At 41.9% G+C, this 15,816-nt stretch overlaps 3 protein-coding genes across 3 annotated transcripts in view; 2 read left to right on the forward strand and 1 right to left on the reverse strand.

Annotated features, from left to right (window-relative positions):
- The first annotated feature begins 830 nt into the window (after window positions 1-830).
- On the forward strand, window positions 831-4,924 carry LOC106817968. The gene is made up of 7 exons (XM_014822672.1): window positions 831-867; window positions 1,806-1,958; window positions 2,188-2,255; window positions 2,975-3,187; window positions 3,387-3,566; window positions 4,043-4,228; window positions 4,415-4,924. Exons 3-7 carry the CDS (start codon window positions 2,201-2,203, stop codon window positions 4,483-4,485), a joined length of 705 nt encoding a protein of 234 aa, XP_014678158.1. The 5' UTR covers window positions 831-867; window positions 1,806-1,958; window positions 2,188-2,200; the 3' UTR covers window positions 4,486-4,924.
- On the reverse strand, window positions 4,917-11,235 carry LOC106817971 (eukaryotic translation initiation factor 4E-binding protein 1-like). Its single transcript, XM_014822674.1, has 4 exons — window positions 11,128-11,235; window positions 6,452-6,575; window positions 5,956-6,132; window positions 4,917-5,362 (listed from the first exon to the last, which is right to left on the reverse strand). Exons 2-4 carry the CDS (start codon window positions 6,573-6,575, stop codon window positions 5,328-5,330), a joined length of 336 nt encoding a protein of 111 aa, XP_014678160.1. The 5' UTR covers window positions 11,128-11,235; the 3' UTR covers window positions 4,917-5,327.
- Window positions 11,236-11,453: 218 nt separating this feature from the next.
- The window catches only part of LOC106817965 (MOB kinase activator-like 1), a 7,457-nt gene continuing 3,094 nt past the window's right edge, over window positions 11,454-15,816 (forward strand). Inside the window, exons 1-5 of the mRNA XM_014822670.1 lie at window positions 11,454-11,662; window positions 13,225-13,391; window positions 14,694-14,780; window positions 15,032-15,172; window positions 15,559-15,730. Of these exons, the coding sequence (XP_014678156.1) occupies window positions 11,649-11,662; window positions 13,225-13,391; window positions 14,694-14,780; window positions 15,032-15,172; window positions 15,559-15,730 (581 nt within the window). The 5' untranslated portion in view covers window positions 11,454-11,648. The remainder of the gene's footprint in view (window positions 11,663-13,224; window positions 13,392-14,693; window positions 14,781-15,031; window positions 15,173-15,558; window positions 15,731-15,816) is intronic.

Raw genomic sequence — 15,816 nt, forward strand, 5'->3', positions numbered from 1 at the left:
AGAGAGCAGAGGAGAGAGGAGAGAGAGAGAGAGAAGAGACGGATGAGGAGACGAGAGAGAGAGAGAGAGAGAGGGGAGAGAGAAGAGAGAGAGAGAATGGAGCAAGATGAGAGAGCAGAGAGAGAGAGAGAGAGAGAGAGAGAGAGATGGAGCAAGAGAGATCTATAGATATAGAAATAGATAGCAGCGCCAGGGTCTTCACCTATATGACTACATTTATATATGCCATATTTACTATCTCGTTCACGTAGCGTGTTGAAACGAGATAGTAAGTTAATGATAATGAGTTTGCTCAGCTTCATCAGTGACGTCATGACTTCGGGAGATTATACAATTACTTGCCTCCGTCGAAAAAAAACCAAGGCGTGATGTTATTCACACGTATAGAAATGAAACAGGCAGAAAATTATTAAAGACTTGGGTTGGAATAGAAAAAATTTGAATAGACAATTTGTATCATTTCTATAAAGATTGACGGCAGATAAATAACTTGTGAACTCGATCGGGTTGGTGCCCCAGCAATGGCACAGATAAATCTTCGTATGACACCGTACTGCCGTCTTTCGGCAGATCATGCCGAATTTCCATTTGCATTTGCAAAATTTCGCTAGGGCAGTGGCCAACTTTGTGTCAAATTGAACACACTGTGAAGCGTGCTATGACGTTTAATTATGACATCTATCACACACACGCTCGCACGCACACGCACACACGCATATCATATGCAACCATTGCACGCACGCAGGCGCACACACGTACAAGCAAGCCCATCTGTACCAACTCGCGCGCTGCGCGAACAGTCTCGGGAGCAGATTGTTTGGGTTGGTGTAGTATTGCACGTCGTTGCAAGGGTCGTTGTCGTATCAGGTACAACATATATGTACCCAAGGTAGTTTTAGGTTGTTTAGTATTATGTTTATATTTTTATATGAGGTATGTTTAGGGTTAAGGTTAGGGTTAGGGTACACTTCTGTAGTACAAGTCTGGTACACTTTGTGTATACATATGATATGTACCTCGGGTACATATATGTACTACCTGATAAATTCAAATTCAAATTCAAATAAAGTTTATTGCACGGATAATCGCAGATCATACAGGCAAATATGCTACAAACTACAACAATACGATACGACAACGACCACTTCAGCTGTAGTATCGTATCGTATGGTCGTGCACCGTAAATGACTAATTCATTCAGATCAGATATCATTTTAATGTATTTCCCACTTTATTATGCATACATTACAAAATGAATACTTACATGAAGAACATCATGATCATGTACATATAGTCTTTCTTCGGTAAATCGCATGGATAAAGTTAAAAAAAAACATGATCATGTACATATATATTATATACTATCAGGATACTATACTCTTTCTTCGGTAAATCGCATGGATAAAGTTAAAAAAAAACATGATCATGTACATATACTATCAGGATACTATAGGCCCTATAGTCTTTCTTCGCCTTCGGTAAATCGCATGGATAAAGTTAAAAAACAACAACAACAACAGCTATATATAGGGGCCGGTTTTAATTACGCTTCGTGAAACAGTCACTTCAATTTCAGTACGAGAAGTTAATCATGATTAGTGATTTAATCATAATTAAATACTTAAGTACGCTTCGTGAAACTAGAGTCCCTTTAGTTTATACATAATACAGAAACTACCCCCAGAAAAACTTACAGTAGATAGATGTCACGTCAGATAAACGTCATCGACGCATCACAATGTGTTCCAAATAATCGCAAAATGTATAGGGCGGGAACGGCAGAGTGCACGTGCATTCTGTTTTAGCGAATGAGAAGTGAGCACGGTGATGTCATTTTTTGGGAGGGCCAATAGAAACACTTTGTCGTCTTAGCAGACGATAGAACGTTCACCCGTGTCCTGCCACTATCCAGTGAGGTTCTACAGAAGGAAGCTGGCAGTCTTTTTGATAAACTAGAGGTAAGTAATTATTGTTCTGTGACTGTTAGCAGTTTTAGTATTCGCTCCTTGTTCAAACGTGCTTTATCAATACACCGCATTTGTTTTAATATCAATAATGGACTTGTGACTGCAATCAAATTCGGCATAACCTGCTCTGCTCATCTTTTTAATTAATAATAATATTTATGTACGTAGGTCCATAAATACAATAGTATGATACTTACGAAGATGCCCATTCTGTTTCCAGCCATATCTTCACAATGAAGCTCCTATTAGTCTTTGCACTAGTTTGTGCTACAGGAATCCACCAAGCATGTAAGTTGTAACTGAGCACGCGGCCGCAACACGCCTTGCTGAAAAGCACTGTATTCTTCATTATGTATCAGTGACATTGTAGGCTAGCACAAATATATACATAGAATTATCTGCCAGTAGGCCTATTTCATGATCATCACATCATAAACAAGTTATTTAGGCCTGGGCATTTGTAAGCACTAACTACAACTTACAAGTCTCGTTTGTCTCGCTTGTCACTGCATCAGTGCATGACCAATTCCAATTATGCTGGCAGCAACTGATTGAGAACAATTTGTTCAGTTAAGGCCTCTAAATATTATACAGAGTGGCTATATGCCCGGCAGCCGGCATATATCTGACGGCTGCCGGGCACGGTCTTCGCTTTCCTAAATGCCCGGCAGTTTTTAATTTTTAGTGTTATCTCAAGTAAACAAGGGTTAGGGTTAGAGTTAGGATTAGGTTTAGGGTTAGGGTTAGAGTTAGGGTTTTTGTTAGGGTTAGGGTTAGAGTTAGGGTTAGGAGCTGCCGGGCATTTAGGAAAACGAAGACCGTGCCCGGCTGCCGGGCATATAGCCGTGCAGCGAATATTATAAACAAACCAAACGTGAAAATTTGTATTTATGAATTTCAGGCTGTAGGCTATGACTATGAGTAAAGTGAACTGTAATATTATGGTAGGCCCTAGGTGCTAACAGTAATATGTTAATTTATCATTTTGTTTTGTCGTCTTTTTTCAGTATGTGTTAACAACTGTGCTAGTGGTATTGTGGATGCCAATGCACTCATGTCATATAAGCGGGGGACAGCTGAGGTTACGTCAGCCTTCGTTGCTGCGGACGTTGCAACAATAACCTGCAATGACAAATTTCATTCTACCGTGACTACGTCAACTTGCACAAATGATGGAACTGATGATGACTGGATCCCAGCGGCTGTTGCATGTTCAGCATGTAAGTAAATTATTACTAATACTATTTGTGATGTGCAGAATATAGAACTGAAGAAACAAGACTTATGTAATGATGCAAAGATCACTAACTGATATAACTATTAACACCCACTATTTCATGGTAGAATTGGATGTTTGCTATTGGCATTGCAGAGCGAAATGAGAAGTTAATTAGTAACTTGTCAATAATAATTTTCCAGATGGAGAATGTACGGCATCTGCAAGTGTACTCGATGAGGGCTCAACTCTTACCTACAGTGGTCTAGATGCTCTGCCAGAATCTGCCACTGTAAGCTGTGGGACGGGATATACTAATGTTACCAGCTATTGCACAGGAGAAACAACCTATGCCTGGGTTCCAGCAATTACCAACTGCACAAGTAAGTAGGAAGATCATGTAATTTTTTGTTGGTTGTGGTTCTATTTTGTACACATAATTTCAAATACTTCCAACATTCAGATGATCATAACTGGTCAGAGTTTGTGTGGGTTCAGGAATGTTCTGTGGCTGGTTGTCAGAAACAAGTACCTATAATAGTTCTAACTATTTATATTGTTTCTGACAATGGATCCCTAGAAAATTGGCCATTACGTTTGGTCCTATAAATTCAGCCCATTTGGCTTTTTTCTAATGTTAAACCATGCGAGCTTGCAAAAATGTCTTTTCAGCACTTTATTGCCTATCTTTGTCATTAGACGTACTATCGTGGCAACGATTGACTTTGTCCGACTTTGAATCACTGGCCGATAGATGATCATCAAATGTGTAACCGACTAGTGAAAACTGGTTGTCTGGTTAATTATGATTACAGAATTACAGCCTAAGGCTTTCCTTATATTTATTTTCCTATTTCAGTGGTTCAGTGTGATGCCTTCACTGTGGAGAACGGCGTCCTCAATGTCACAGGAACTGCCCATGATTACGGAACCGGAGTGGAAATAGACTGCGAAGAGGGTTACGAGTTTGAGCTTGAAGTTCATGAAATGGAGGTGGCCTGTGGTGCCGATGGCAAATGGAGCCCTGCACCTGGTGTATGCGCAGGTTTGTCATCTTTTTTTTTTTAATTCTCAACAATTATTTCTGTTGTATATGGTGAGCTATGGTATCCAACCTGATTGAACCTATTAAAATGTGTTTTCCGCTATTAAATCTTGATTGTCGGTGAAATAGGACTGTTGTGCCTCGTTTTCTCTGGCATAATTAGATTTACTTCTGCTTTCATTTCAGGAAGCTCTGTTGCAAGACTGCTGATGACACCAGCCATGATCATTGGAGTAATGGTTGTCAGCAAGCTATAAACCCCATCTCAAAAAGATGCAAAATATGTATGTTATCTATAGATAGTCACACAATTTGAAATTACTTGTATCTCGTTTGACTTCCTGAAAAATGGAACGATTGAGGATGACTTGTTTACAAACTGCTGCTGCCATGAAGCTTGATCACACAGCCACAGCTCCGAGTATTAAAGCGCCGCATGACTTTCACTATCGAAACGATGGCATTGTATGACTTCCATTACATGGAATGATTTAGTGATAAATTTTGCTCATGCTGCAGTGCTGTTTAAATAAAAAGCATGTAAATGATTTCTATCTATTAGAATGAACTATAGTGAATAGATTCATGATTTTCCTTTTGGAAATGATGTGTAATGGCCTTGTTGCACGATTTGAAATCAGGTTATTATTGATACAATTATGTCAAAATAAAATGTGTAATCTTTATGAACAATAATTCTGAAATTTGTTTATTTATTTTCATAACTAAAATGGATTTAAACAATGTTACCATCCTGTTGCTTCCAAGTAATTGACTATGGTATTAGCACTAAAATGAAACTCGCTCTAAAATTGCTCTCCTGTCAAAAAATTGTCTACTTGCAATGTCATTAAGAAAAGCATTTCTAGTACACATTTCTAGTAGCATTTCTAGTAATGTTATTTCCATCCTTGGTCTAATTAAAACAAAAATTGCATCATTATATATACTGAATACCATGCCTCCATTTTTCCTATACAAAATCTTGAAAATAATCTTTAAAACAAAATCATTTTGATTATTACAATTTAAAGTGCTGTGCATCAGACCTCATACATGTATTTACATTACATAGATAAGAGATGTCAAGGCAGCATGGTTAGATGTCCATCTCAAATTGAGGGTCCTCATCACCTGTAATAGAGAAAATAATATAAGCCTCGTCTACACGACTAACCTTAACTCGAGTTAAGCGTCTACACGGGGGGGCCTTAACTCGAGTTAGCTTAACCTCGCCAGTCGATCGAGGTTAAGCTAACTCGAGTTAAGGCCCCGTGTAGACGCTTAACTCAAGTTAGCGAATAGTACATAACTCCACGATAGGCGGCAACACTAGTACGATGTACGTACACACGCACGCACACACTCATGCACGCACGTGTATGGGCACGAATGATTTGGAAACAGTCCGTTGCTAAATATTGGCGCCACTATAGCTTCAAATTTTGGCTTAACACCTCTACACAATAGCGGTAAATTGTGAGAATTCAGCTCGTGCAAGATTACGATTTACAGCAATACGCTAGCAAATATATGTAAACGAATATCAGTACCACAAAGGTGAGTGATTATTGGTCATAATAAGCTGAGGAACGTATACACTTGCAATTCCTTATTGGTGGCAAATTTTGATGAGAAAAATCGGTTAAAAATGCGGAAATCGGGTGTGTAACTCTTGTGTTATTATCTACTCTTGATGATATGCATTAATAACTAATATTTCTTACACTTCTTTTCCTCTGGGATAGTAGCTTGTCCATTAACAGAATCAGGCTGTGGGCTGCCCTTTGTCGTGGAAGGACTTGTCACACCTGCTATCTTCGGCAGGTTCTTTGGGGGTGTCCTTGTAAGTGGGGAATTGCGCAACTGCAGTAACTCGTGTCGTTCGTAGATGATGCGAGTTCCTAAAAAACAAAGCATGCGCGTGAATGTGCTTGTAAAATAGAGTCAAAGCGAAGCTAGATTTTTGAAGATTGGGTTACCAATAAAATGATTATTTTCTTGAAAAGATAGCGTCACAATTTATAACATATAAGCAATAGAATCACAGTAAATTAAAAGCAATACAAATATATTTGTAGTCTGTGAAGATATACAAATAAAAAGCAATCACAACGGATCTGACGTCTCAGAAAATAACTGTAAAAACCAATTGACAATAAACACGATTCAATCTGACATATGCACAGTTCATTTGATTCTAATATACTATTTGGTACTAACCACCGGGAGTTGTCGAGAAAAGAGTGCCTCCAGGCGTTGACGAGTAATCAATCGGAAGTTGTGATGGATCAGTCAGTAGAACACGTCTGGAGGGAATGTCCCTGACTTTAGTTTTACCTGACATCTGCATTAAAAGATAAAGATTCTAGATAAAAGAAACTGTGAATATTCCTAGAATCACGTGATCACCACTGTAAGCTATGGGAGGCTATGATGCGCCAAGTGAAAATAGGACGGAATCAACCTATCCACCTGGATTGATTGAGAGGTCACACTAGCCAATCATCATTGTGAAAAGGATGCTCTAAAATTGCTGCTTAATGAATTGTTAACTGGTCTAGCTCTACCATCCTAGCAACAATATACCCAAGTGGGGCATGGTTACCTTGCTCGCACGGTAAGATCAATTACAAGCCAAAGGTTAGTGAGCCCAGTAATATTATCATGAACATCTCTGGTCTAAACATGTACGCGCTCTATCTGTAGCATTTCTACAACAATGCCATTTGAGAGTTTTGGAATATTTTCACCATACAACATTAAGTACAGGGGCGGATCCAGGGGGGGTGCAGGGGGTGCGCAACCCCCCCCCCTCCCACGCAAAGTGCCCTTTTTGCAAAAGTTGCCTTATTAAAAAAACGGTATGTTTTGCCACTCGGCCTGTATCTGACAAGTATTTCACTCAGTCGGTCCCGATCAAGCCCTCGTTTTTCTTAGAATATATATATTGGTCAGGCCCAGGAGTCGGGCCATACTATGCTCAAATCCAAAACGGGAAATCTAGGTCTAAAACTAACCGCTGCCTTTCTTAAAATGATGTTAGCAATACAGTGGCGGCGCCATGCAGCATGGCGCCCCTGTACTTCGCCTGTATAGATGCACTGGATGAGTTACATTATTATATTGCCAAATGCACGCATTTCAATCAGCTACGCTAAAAGCTCACATTAATAACTTAAACCGAAAACCCACCCACTCCAAAACTGCACCAACTGCAAAACTGCAAAACTGCAACTGCAACTGCAACCGCAACTGCAACTGCAACTGCAAAACTGCTCCAAACTGCACCCCTCCTTCCTAAAATCTATTATACTTGCCAGTGTACCCTACACGTGATATAGTGACAAGGTAATGCATTTGTGTGTAACTAACTAGCTGTACCTGGGCATGAAGTTACGGTCTCATTATTGTACTTAGGCCCTTCACTTCACTACACTACAAGGTACTTCAAGGTAGTACACTACACTTCACCCGTACTCTTTACGGACACTGAGGGTGGCCATTGCTAGATTGCCAAACGTTCTCAGTAGTTCTTTTACGTCACAATTCAGGGGTAGAAATCAGGAGAAAAAAAGAGATGGTCCACAGGACCATCTAGTTTGAAATTTAGATGGTCCTCCTAAATTTCAAATTGTTCTCTAAAAGTAATGCGGTGACGCGTGCAAGCGTAAGAAAGAGATTTTACATGGTGATAAAATAGTTTAAGTATTCACCTACAACAGTGTTAGAGCTTTAAAATAAAAACCTCTCTCCGAACTGGGCAAGTGAGTTAATAAGTTAACTCGCCCAAACGGAATCTGTACTCGCTCAAATTTTAAAACAAAAATGCTTGTCAAACAATAGTGAAAGAATAGACTATGTGGGTGGGTTCCGGAAGGGGTCCCTGATTAGGCTGGGTCCGGGATTAGGCGGACCTCTTAGATGCAATTTCCTGCACTCTGAGGCAGCATTGTTAACCCTTCTAGAGGCAGAGCGACATTAATGTCGTCTCCCATAGAATGGGCAGAACGACATAAATGTCGTTTTTACCAAAGCCATTTCTAACAGCCTCTCTGATTGGCTAAAGCCTAGATTTCAATGTTTAGTTGGTCTGGTTATCACGAGAGGGCTCTGATGTTCACGAAACGGCACACTTTAGGCTGAAATCATGGTAAATGTTCATTGAATCACCAAATTGACAAGGTTATAAACCCGGAAGTAAAAAAGTTGTTTCAAGATAGCGACCTCCAGTATATCACCACGTTGTTCTGTGCGAAATAGGACCCGTTCGTTCAATATACAGCAAGTTGTGGGACTTCTATCTGATTCTGATGATGAAGAGGTTGTTGTAGATAGCGGTAGTGACCTAGATCTAAATGATTTCCTTGGTTCTGACTCAGAATCGGGTAATGAAAGTGAAAATGACGATGTGCATGCTTCTGGACTATGCAAGACATGCTTCCCACAATATCATGAGTAAGGTAGGAAAATGCAATTTTCTACTCTTATTGACTCTTACAGTGTATTCATGTATAATCACCATGATTTCAGCCTCAAATAATGCCCTAGAGAAGTTAAAATCAAAGTTACCCGTTTTTAGGTAAAATTTGGGAATTAATTCGCCCAAATCACTACGTATTTGGGCAAAAACCTGCCTCTAAAAGGGTTAAACAATCCTCATCACAAAAATATCACTTTTGAGTTGAGTATTTTAATGTTTGGGGACACTAAAGACTAAAGTAAATACTTTAAAAAAAAGAGAAACATAAACTTCAAATTGCTGAGGGTTGAACTGCTCAGTCTCTGCCAAGTTGTACAAGTACAATGCTAAGGCAAAGTAATGTGGTTAATAAGTTAATCTATATCATCGACAAACTGACGAGCAAGGATCGATGAGGTGGCGCCACCATCGCTCGCCCCACCGATCGTCCCCCGCCGCACCACGATCGCACGTGAAGAGTCTTCCGACGCCGCCATTGCCAGGTGGCAGCACGGCTGCAGGACTCGTCGCGAGGACGTTCGCCCGACGTCGCGTCACCGGCCGCCGCCGGAGAGCGCTGCGCTTTGGAAAAAAAGCGAGCGAACCTTGTCGCAGCGACGTTTGGTTTCGCTGCGTTTTTCCGCCGGCGTGCGTGCGCGCGCCCACGCAGAGACCGCTATTTAAAGTCATGTATGCCTAGCGGGGAAGCACTAGTAATAACTCGTAATAATAATAATAATAATAATAATAATAATATTATTACACAATTAAAGGTACGGCTGTCGGTATCGCGTAACGTGCACTTAACTGTAAATAGTGTGATTACTCGACTGAGAATTCGTGCTAAACTTTGACCATCTTTCGCTCGTCGTCGCTGCTGCTGGGACGACGCCACGATTCTATAGATTTCATATTCGGACGTTAACCGCACGATTTGAGCATGCGTGATGTGGTCAGCGTGTACGATTCCCTCCTGCAGAGGGCGCTTAACAGACGCTCGCGCAAACGTATTTGCCTCTTATCCGCACCCGGATTCGTGACGGCGGCGGCGGCGGCGGCAGGCGACGCGTGTCGTCTTCGTCTATCTCGTTCGCGTGCGATGCTGCACTCTGGCACATGTTAGTGCAGTGTTATTGCACTATTGTACGCCTTAGTGCAATATTAATGCACTCTGGCATGCCTTGGTATCATGGCTTGGTGTGAATTAGTGCACTGTCGCACACGCCGTCGTACAGATTTAGTAAATTCTTGGCCTCCTTGGTGCGGATTTAGTAAATTCTTGGCCACTTTAGTGCGGATTTCGTAAATTCTTGGCCACCTTACTGCAGCGCGTACGCACGCACTCGTTACATAGTGGTGGTTATCGGACTGATCTTACTGCAGCGCGTACGCACACACTCGTTACATAGTGGTGGTTATCGGACTGATCTTTCGAGTGAATGCATCGGATCCTGTCGTCCGCGTCACTGCTTCGTTATATCGGCGACTTTTGATAATATAAAGTGAGGATGCCGTGCTATAGCATGGTCCGTCGGACCATTGACTTTGAAAATCTGATGGTCCTCCTGATTATTTGATGACCCCGGACCATCGGACCATCGCTTATTTCGACCCCTGTCATTAACGGAGACGGACCCTCCATTTTACGTAGTTGCCCGAGCACCACGATCCAGTCACCTGTGATCATGCAGAACCAGGTTTATACACATCAATTGAGAAAATCCACTGCACTGCCACTGGCAAAGGTTTGAACTCAAACGACTTTGAAATGAAAGGTGGGCAAACTAACTATCGGACCACTGAGCTCTCTCATTATCGGGTCGCTATCGGTAGTCTTTGGGGGTAGTGTAACCACTGGCAGCAAGAACAAGCCCGCACCTGCAGCTACAGCACACACGCAGCCATTGACTATATATATACAACCAATATATACAGACAAAATTGTTGTATATATATAGTCAATGGCCGCGTGTGTGCTGTAGCTGCAGGTGCGGGCTTGTTCTTGCTGCCAGTGAGCGTAACGGGCACACCTCCCCTCCATTAATCATTGCCATTGCCATTGGCATTGGCATTGGCTCAGTGCATTGTGCATAAAATGTGTGCTTGAACAATACAGTTGTATGACGTACTGCTGATTCTCTACGATATATGTTAGTAAGTTGAATTGATTACTATACGCAGTGATTGCAATGAGTTAAATAAACGTTCACGGGTCATGTAACGGTCAAGGCTAACAGTGTCAGTAGTACTAGTAACACTAACAGCGAACCCAGCATGTTGCAAGTGCAAGTGCAAGCCAAGTGCAAAGGGGAAGATAAACGAATCATTGAACGACTCCTGAAAACTAAAACTGTGTTTGAAAGCGTATTAGTACTACACTACGTCTACACTAGCATAAGCAGACAATATAATTTATAACGTAAACAAATTATTATACGATCAGATGGTCAGGAACAAGCAACTTCGGTGTCAATCTTTAGTCTAGCGATTCGCATGCAATCGTTTACACCATAACATCAAAAGCATGTGACCGTCAATCCCATAATCCCCAGCGCGTCAAATTATTCTTTTTCGCTCTCATACGCGTGCTGCAGAAAACTGATTATATATATATAATATATGCGGGGTGACAACCCATGGGTGCATTGTACAAAGTAAAACAATTCTAAAACTTGTTAAAAACAGTTATTTAAAATACTGCTCATGATATTACTTTTTAGTTAGAAGTGTAGCCATTCCAGTTAGTTTTAGAATCTCTCTGTGGGTGACGCCACATGAACGTAAACTTCCGGGAGACATTTTAACTTTTTGTTAGGTTTTTCCGGATAACTTATATCTTCGTTTAACAGTTTAATGTAAAGACATCGGTTCATATTTGTGCATCATAATATTAAACAAATCACAATTGAAAGCTAGTGTACGCTCGTTTTTCCTATCTGGGAAGAGGCTGAAGACAAAATGAGCTTCCTTTTGTAAGAACTTATCAATATTAAATCTTGGTTTAAAGTTCACAGTTAGTTATATTAAAAATGTATTTAGTAAAAATAATGGATTATATTCACCTCTCTACGTATAGTACGTTCCTAATAGTGGTTATAGGGTGTTAGTTTAATGTTGTACACGTTTCATAACGTGAAAAGGCTCGTCCTAATTAAATGTTGTGTTTCCTGCTTAGTTCAAGTGACAAGTATTTAAGTGTAATCGACTTGTAACAAACCGTAATAACAATTTAAATCACAGGATAACTGATGTAATGCAGTACCTATCCGTAAATAATTTTATTGACTAGTTGTCGTTTTAGTTCAGTTAATTTAATATTTAGGGAACATGATTTAAGTTTAAGTACGGTACATACGGTACGTTTTAAAGAATCCCTAGTTTAGAACATGTTTTTACTGCAAAACACTTAGTTTTAGCTTTGATTTCTGTGCCTAGCTTCAGTTGTTTACAATATACCTAGCTCCAAGAAACGGTCTTGCTAGTGTTAGAAGACCGTTTTAAACATTGGCTGCAGCTAAACACGTACCTAGTTGTCTTATTTGCCAAGTATCGCCAAAGAACACTTCACATGTGATATACCATCCACCTTTTTGTAACCATCAGTGCGCTCAGATGCGCTGGGTACTTACGGGGCTACAGCGACTTTTTGAGACAAATGCAACCAAATTTATGAATTCGCGCCACCATGTTGTATCATTCCGACTCTGACTGAAATTCGCAATGGATCGAACCAGGAAAATTAAACTATCTGCGGTTCTCATGTAAACCACCCCTACATCTGAGAACATGTCATCTAAGGTTTTTACAAATGGCCCAGACATTTGTGAACATCGTTCCACTTGCTTTGGTGTGTAATTGCCGTGAGAGCCATCGTGCGGCTATTATACTATTTTTATCTAGTATTTTCTAGCGAGTCTTTTCCGTTTCGGGTTTTCCGTGTCTTTGGCAATACTTGGCAAATAAGACAACTACGTGTTTAGCTGCAGCCAATGTTTGAAACGGTCTTTTAACCCTTGGCAGACCGTTTCTTGGAGCTACATGTACAGTATACTTGACCTAAAGCAGACTTGACCGAATGTACCTCCGAAGATATGGATACTTTGAATTTTTAAGCAGTTTATTACTCTGTAAGAGTTGAGTTGGAGCCAAGCTTAAACTAAAATGTGTGGATCTAGGTGCGATCATGGTCTAACACAGTGCTTCTTAAACTATTTCAGCGTCATACACCCTTGAGTCTTTATCACAAAATGTAATTCACCCGCGACTAAATTTCCTTATGTTTTTCACCCATTTTCATTCACCCCCAAATAATTTCATGCACCCTTGGGTGAACCATTCACCAGTTTAAGAAGCAGTGGTCTAACACGCATCTCTATCGATCTCGATTTCAGGGGAAATCGCGCGAGTAAAACATTCAAGCCAAAGAAGAACATTCCCCTGGTACAACTCCGGATGTCGGGTAAATTCGTGGCCGTAAAAGCCGTGGCCGGGAAGACCAATCGTGGTCTAACACGGATGTCTCTCTCGATTTCAGCGGAAATCGCGCGAGTAAAACGTTCAAGCCAAAGAAGAATATTCCTGAGGGAACGCACCAGTATGACCTGATGAAACACGCAGCGGCGACGCTGGGAAGCGGAAACCTGCGACTCGCCGTCATGCTGCCGGAGGGAGAGGACCTCAACGAATGGGTCGCAGTGAACAGTAAGCAGGGATTCAGGGGTGGAGAGAGAGAGAGAGAGAGAGAGAGAGAGAGAGAGAGAGAGAGAGAGAGAGAGAGAGAGAGAGAGAGAGAGAGAGAGAGAGAGAGAGAGAGCGAGAGGGGAGGAGAGGGAGAGAGAGAGAGAGAGGGGGAGAGGGGGAGATGGAAGAGGAGGGAGAGAGAGGGGAGATGGAGAGAGAGCGAGAGGGGGGGAGCGAGAGTGGGGAGATGGAGAGAGAGAGCGAGGGGAGGGGGGATGGAGAGAGTGAGAGGGGGGGAGAGGGAGAGAGAGAGAGGGGGAGAGGGAGAGAGCATTGGCATTAGCCAGAGCGACAGGAGAGGAAGCGAGCGAGAGCCAATGCATTAGTGGTTCAAGCAAGCAAAAAAAGAAGGGAAGGGGTGAGAAAGAAAGACATAGAAAGAGAGATGGGGGCGGGGAAGGCTCAACTCATATTTCAACCATGGCTATAAGAGCGATTCCACGGTACAGTAAGTTGTAACAGGGGTTATTCGGTGAGCTAGTGGTAACAGAATAGTTTGGCATTGTATCAAGCAGCTCCCTGCACGTGTGAAGTAAAGATAGCCCCAAGTGATCGCTGAACTCTGAACGGCTATTGACTCGTCCCCATGAGTCAGCGCGCCAGAGAGGTTTCTGAGAGCGTAACTACTCGCGGGCCGTGTTGCATGGCTCAACGTGATAGGAACTGGGCTGGCTGTTGAGTGTGTGTGTGTGTGGGGGGGGTGTAGCTGTGTTAACGATAAAAAATGAGGGGGTGGCACAGTAAGGTTGTATGTGAGTCTAGGCAGCATTAGCACCAGGGAGAAGGTTCTACTGTTCTAGGGGTTGAGTTTGAGTTGGAGGTTTTTTCAGCTAAGTAGTATTAGGGAGTGCGTGCATGTCGTAACAACCGATTGTGAGACGTATATATTTAATAGCTGTATGCGTGCATCCATGTGTGCGTGTGTGTAAATATAGCTATATGTTCTGTCAACAGAGTAGCGTTATATTACGGGTGGGAAAAATTCTCACGCTCGGGATGCGATTGTTAATTGTGCGTAGGTTCTGCAAGTCATCTCACTCGCAAAAATAAGTTTAGTGTTTTTGTAAACGAGAGCTTGTGATGTGTGGTGGACTATCCACTATCGAAGCGAGAATTCTATCCACTAGAGAAGCGCAGGAATAGAGCGTGATTTATTGGCTTGTTTGCGCACGCGGCGCGTGAAACACATACTGACATGACAGGTGTTTGTCGAAATCCTGACGTGTGACGTCTCCGTAATCAGCCGTCTCTCCTCTATTGCAGCCGTCGACTTCTTCAATCAAATAAACATGCTCTACGGAACGATAACGGAGTTCTGCACGCCGGAGACATGCCCCATAATGTCGGCAGGTGATTAACGCTAATTAGACTAACGAGCGAACTCGTGCCGGCGCGGCGCGTGAAATCGTTGGGAGGTCGCGTTTCAGCGATGCGTCGATATTGAATTCGCTAGTCTGTTGCCGGTTCGGCGATGCGTAGTCTATTCAGCTTGTTTAATAAATTCTTCGGTTCGTTAATTCGTTTATCAAATCTGTCTTGTTTTTAAAAACTGCTTGAGGTTTGTTATTTCAGATTTCTGTTAAATTCTTTATTGCCTGTAGGACCCAAGTATGAGTACCACTGGGCCGACGGACAGGCGGTAAAGAAACCTATAAAATGCTCGGCACCAAAATACATAGACTATCTCATGACTTGGGTACAAGATCAGCTAGACGACGAAACGCTATTCCCATCCAAAATAGGTAACAGTTCGCTCTGCCTCCCCAACCTACCTTTCCTCCACTCTCGCGTGTTCTGCAACTTGCGAGCTAGTTAGTAAAGGATGGGCTGGTAATTAGTGATGCAATGTGAACCACCGTTTAAATGTTTGCTTCTTTTTTTTTTAGTGGTTGGTTAATTAGTGAGTAACAAGGTGGTAGTGTTTTCTTACTGCACACACAAATTCTTTCAGGACGTAAGCGTAATTAGCTAAAGAATAATATGAACACTTGCCTACAAATTGATACACTTGCCTTGATAAGGTCAGCAACCCAGTCTGCATGCTCTGCCGTCGCCTCACACACCATAGACTAGTCACAGCTGCTCTTTCTCTCTCCGATCTCTTATGTCAAATTTTTCTCTCTTGCAGGCGTTCCGTTTCCAAAGAATTTCCTGTCGTGCGCTAAGACTATACTGAAACGATTGTTTCGAGTCTACGCGCACATATACCATCAGCATTTCAGCGAAGTCGTGCAGCTGGGAGAAGAGGCACATCTAAACACGTCGTTTAAGCATTTCATCTTCTTCGTACAGGTAAGCGAGCGAGACTCCCTGAAAGAGAGAGAGAGAGAGAGAGAGGAAGAGAGAGAGAAAGAGAGAGAGATAGAGAGAGAGAGAGAGAGAGAGG

This window comes from Priapulus caudatus, unplaced genomic scaffold, assembly GCF_000485595.1.
Source record: "Priapulus caudatus unplaced genomic scaffold, Priapulus_caudatus-5.0.1 Scaffold1955, whole genome shotgun sequence".
NCBI lineage: Eukaryota > Metazoa > Priapulida > Priapulimorpha > Priapulimorphida > Priapulidae > Priapulus > Priapulus caudatus.

What these genes read in the sequence shown, in the direction of transcription:
- LOC106817968 (XM_014822672.1), top strand. Translation starts at nt 2,201, where the DNA reads ATGAAGCTCCTATTAGTCTTTGCACTAGTTTGTGCTACAGGAATCCAC. An exon ending in GGCTGTTGCATGTTCAGCAT is followed by an intron (nt 3,188 to 3,386) that starts GTAAGTAAATTA and finishes ATAATTTTCCAG; the next exon opens with ATGGAGAATGTACGGCATCT. An exon ending in AGCAATTACCAACTGCACAA is followed by an intron (nt 3,567 to 4,042) that starts GTAAGTAGGAAG and finishes TTCCTATTTCAG; the next exon opens with TGGTTCAGTGTGATGCCTTC.
- LOC106817971 (XM_014822674.1), bottom strand. Translation starts at nt 6,575, where the DNA reads ATGTCAGGTAAAACTAAAGTCAGGGACATTCCCTCCAGACGTGTTCTA. An exon ending in TTTCTCGACAACTCCCGGTG is followed by an intron (nt 6,133 to 6,451) that starts GTTAGTACCAAA and finishes TTTGTTTTTTAG; the next exon opens with GAACTCGCATCATCTACGAA. An exon ending in TATCCCAGAGGAAAAGAAGT is followed by an intron (nt 5,363 to 5,955) that starts GTAAGAAATATT and finishes TCTCTATTACAG; the next exon opens with GTGATGAGGACCCTCAATTT.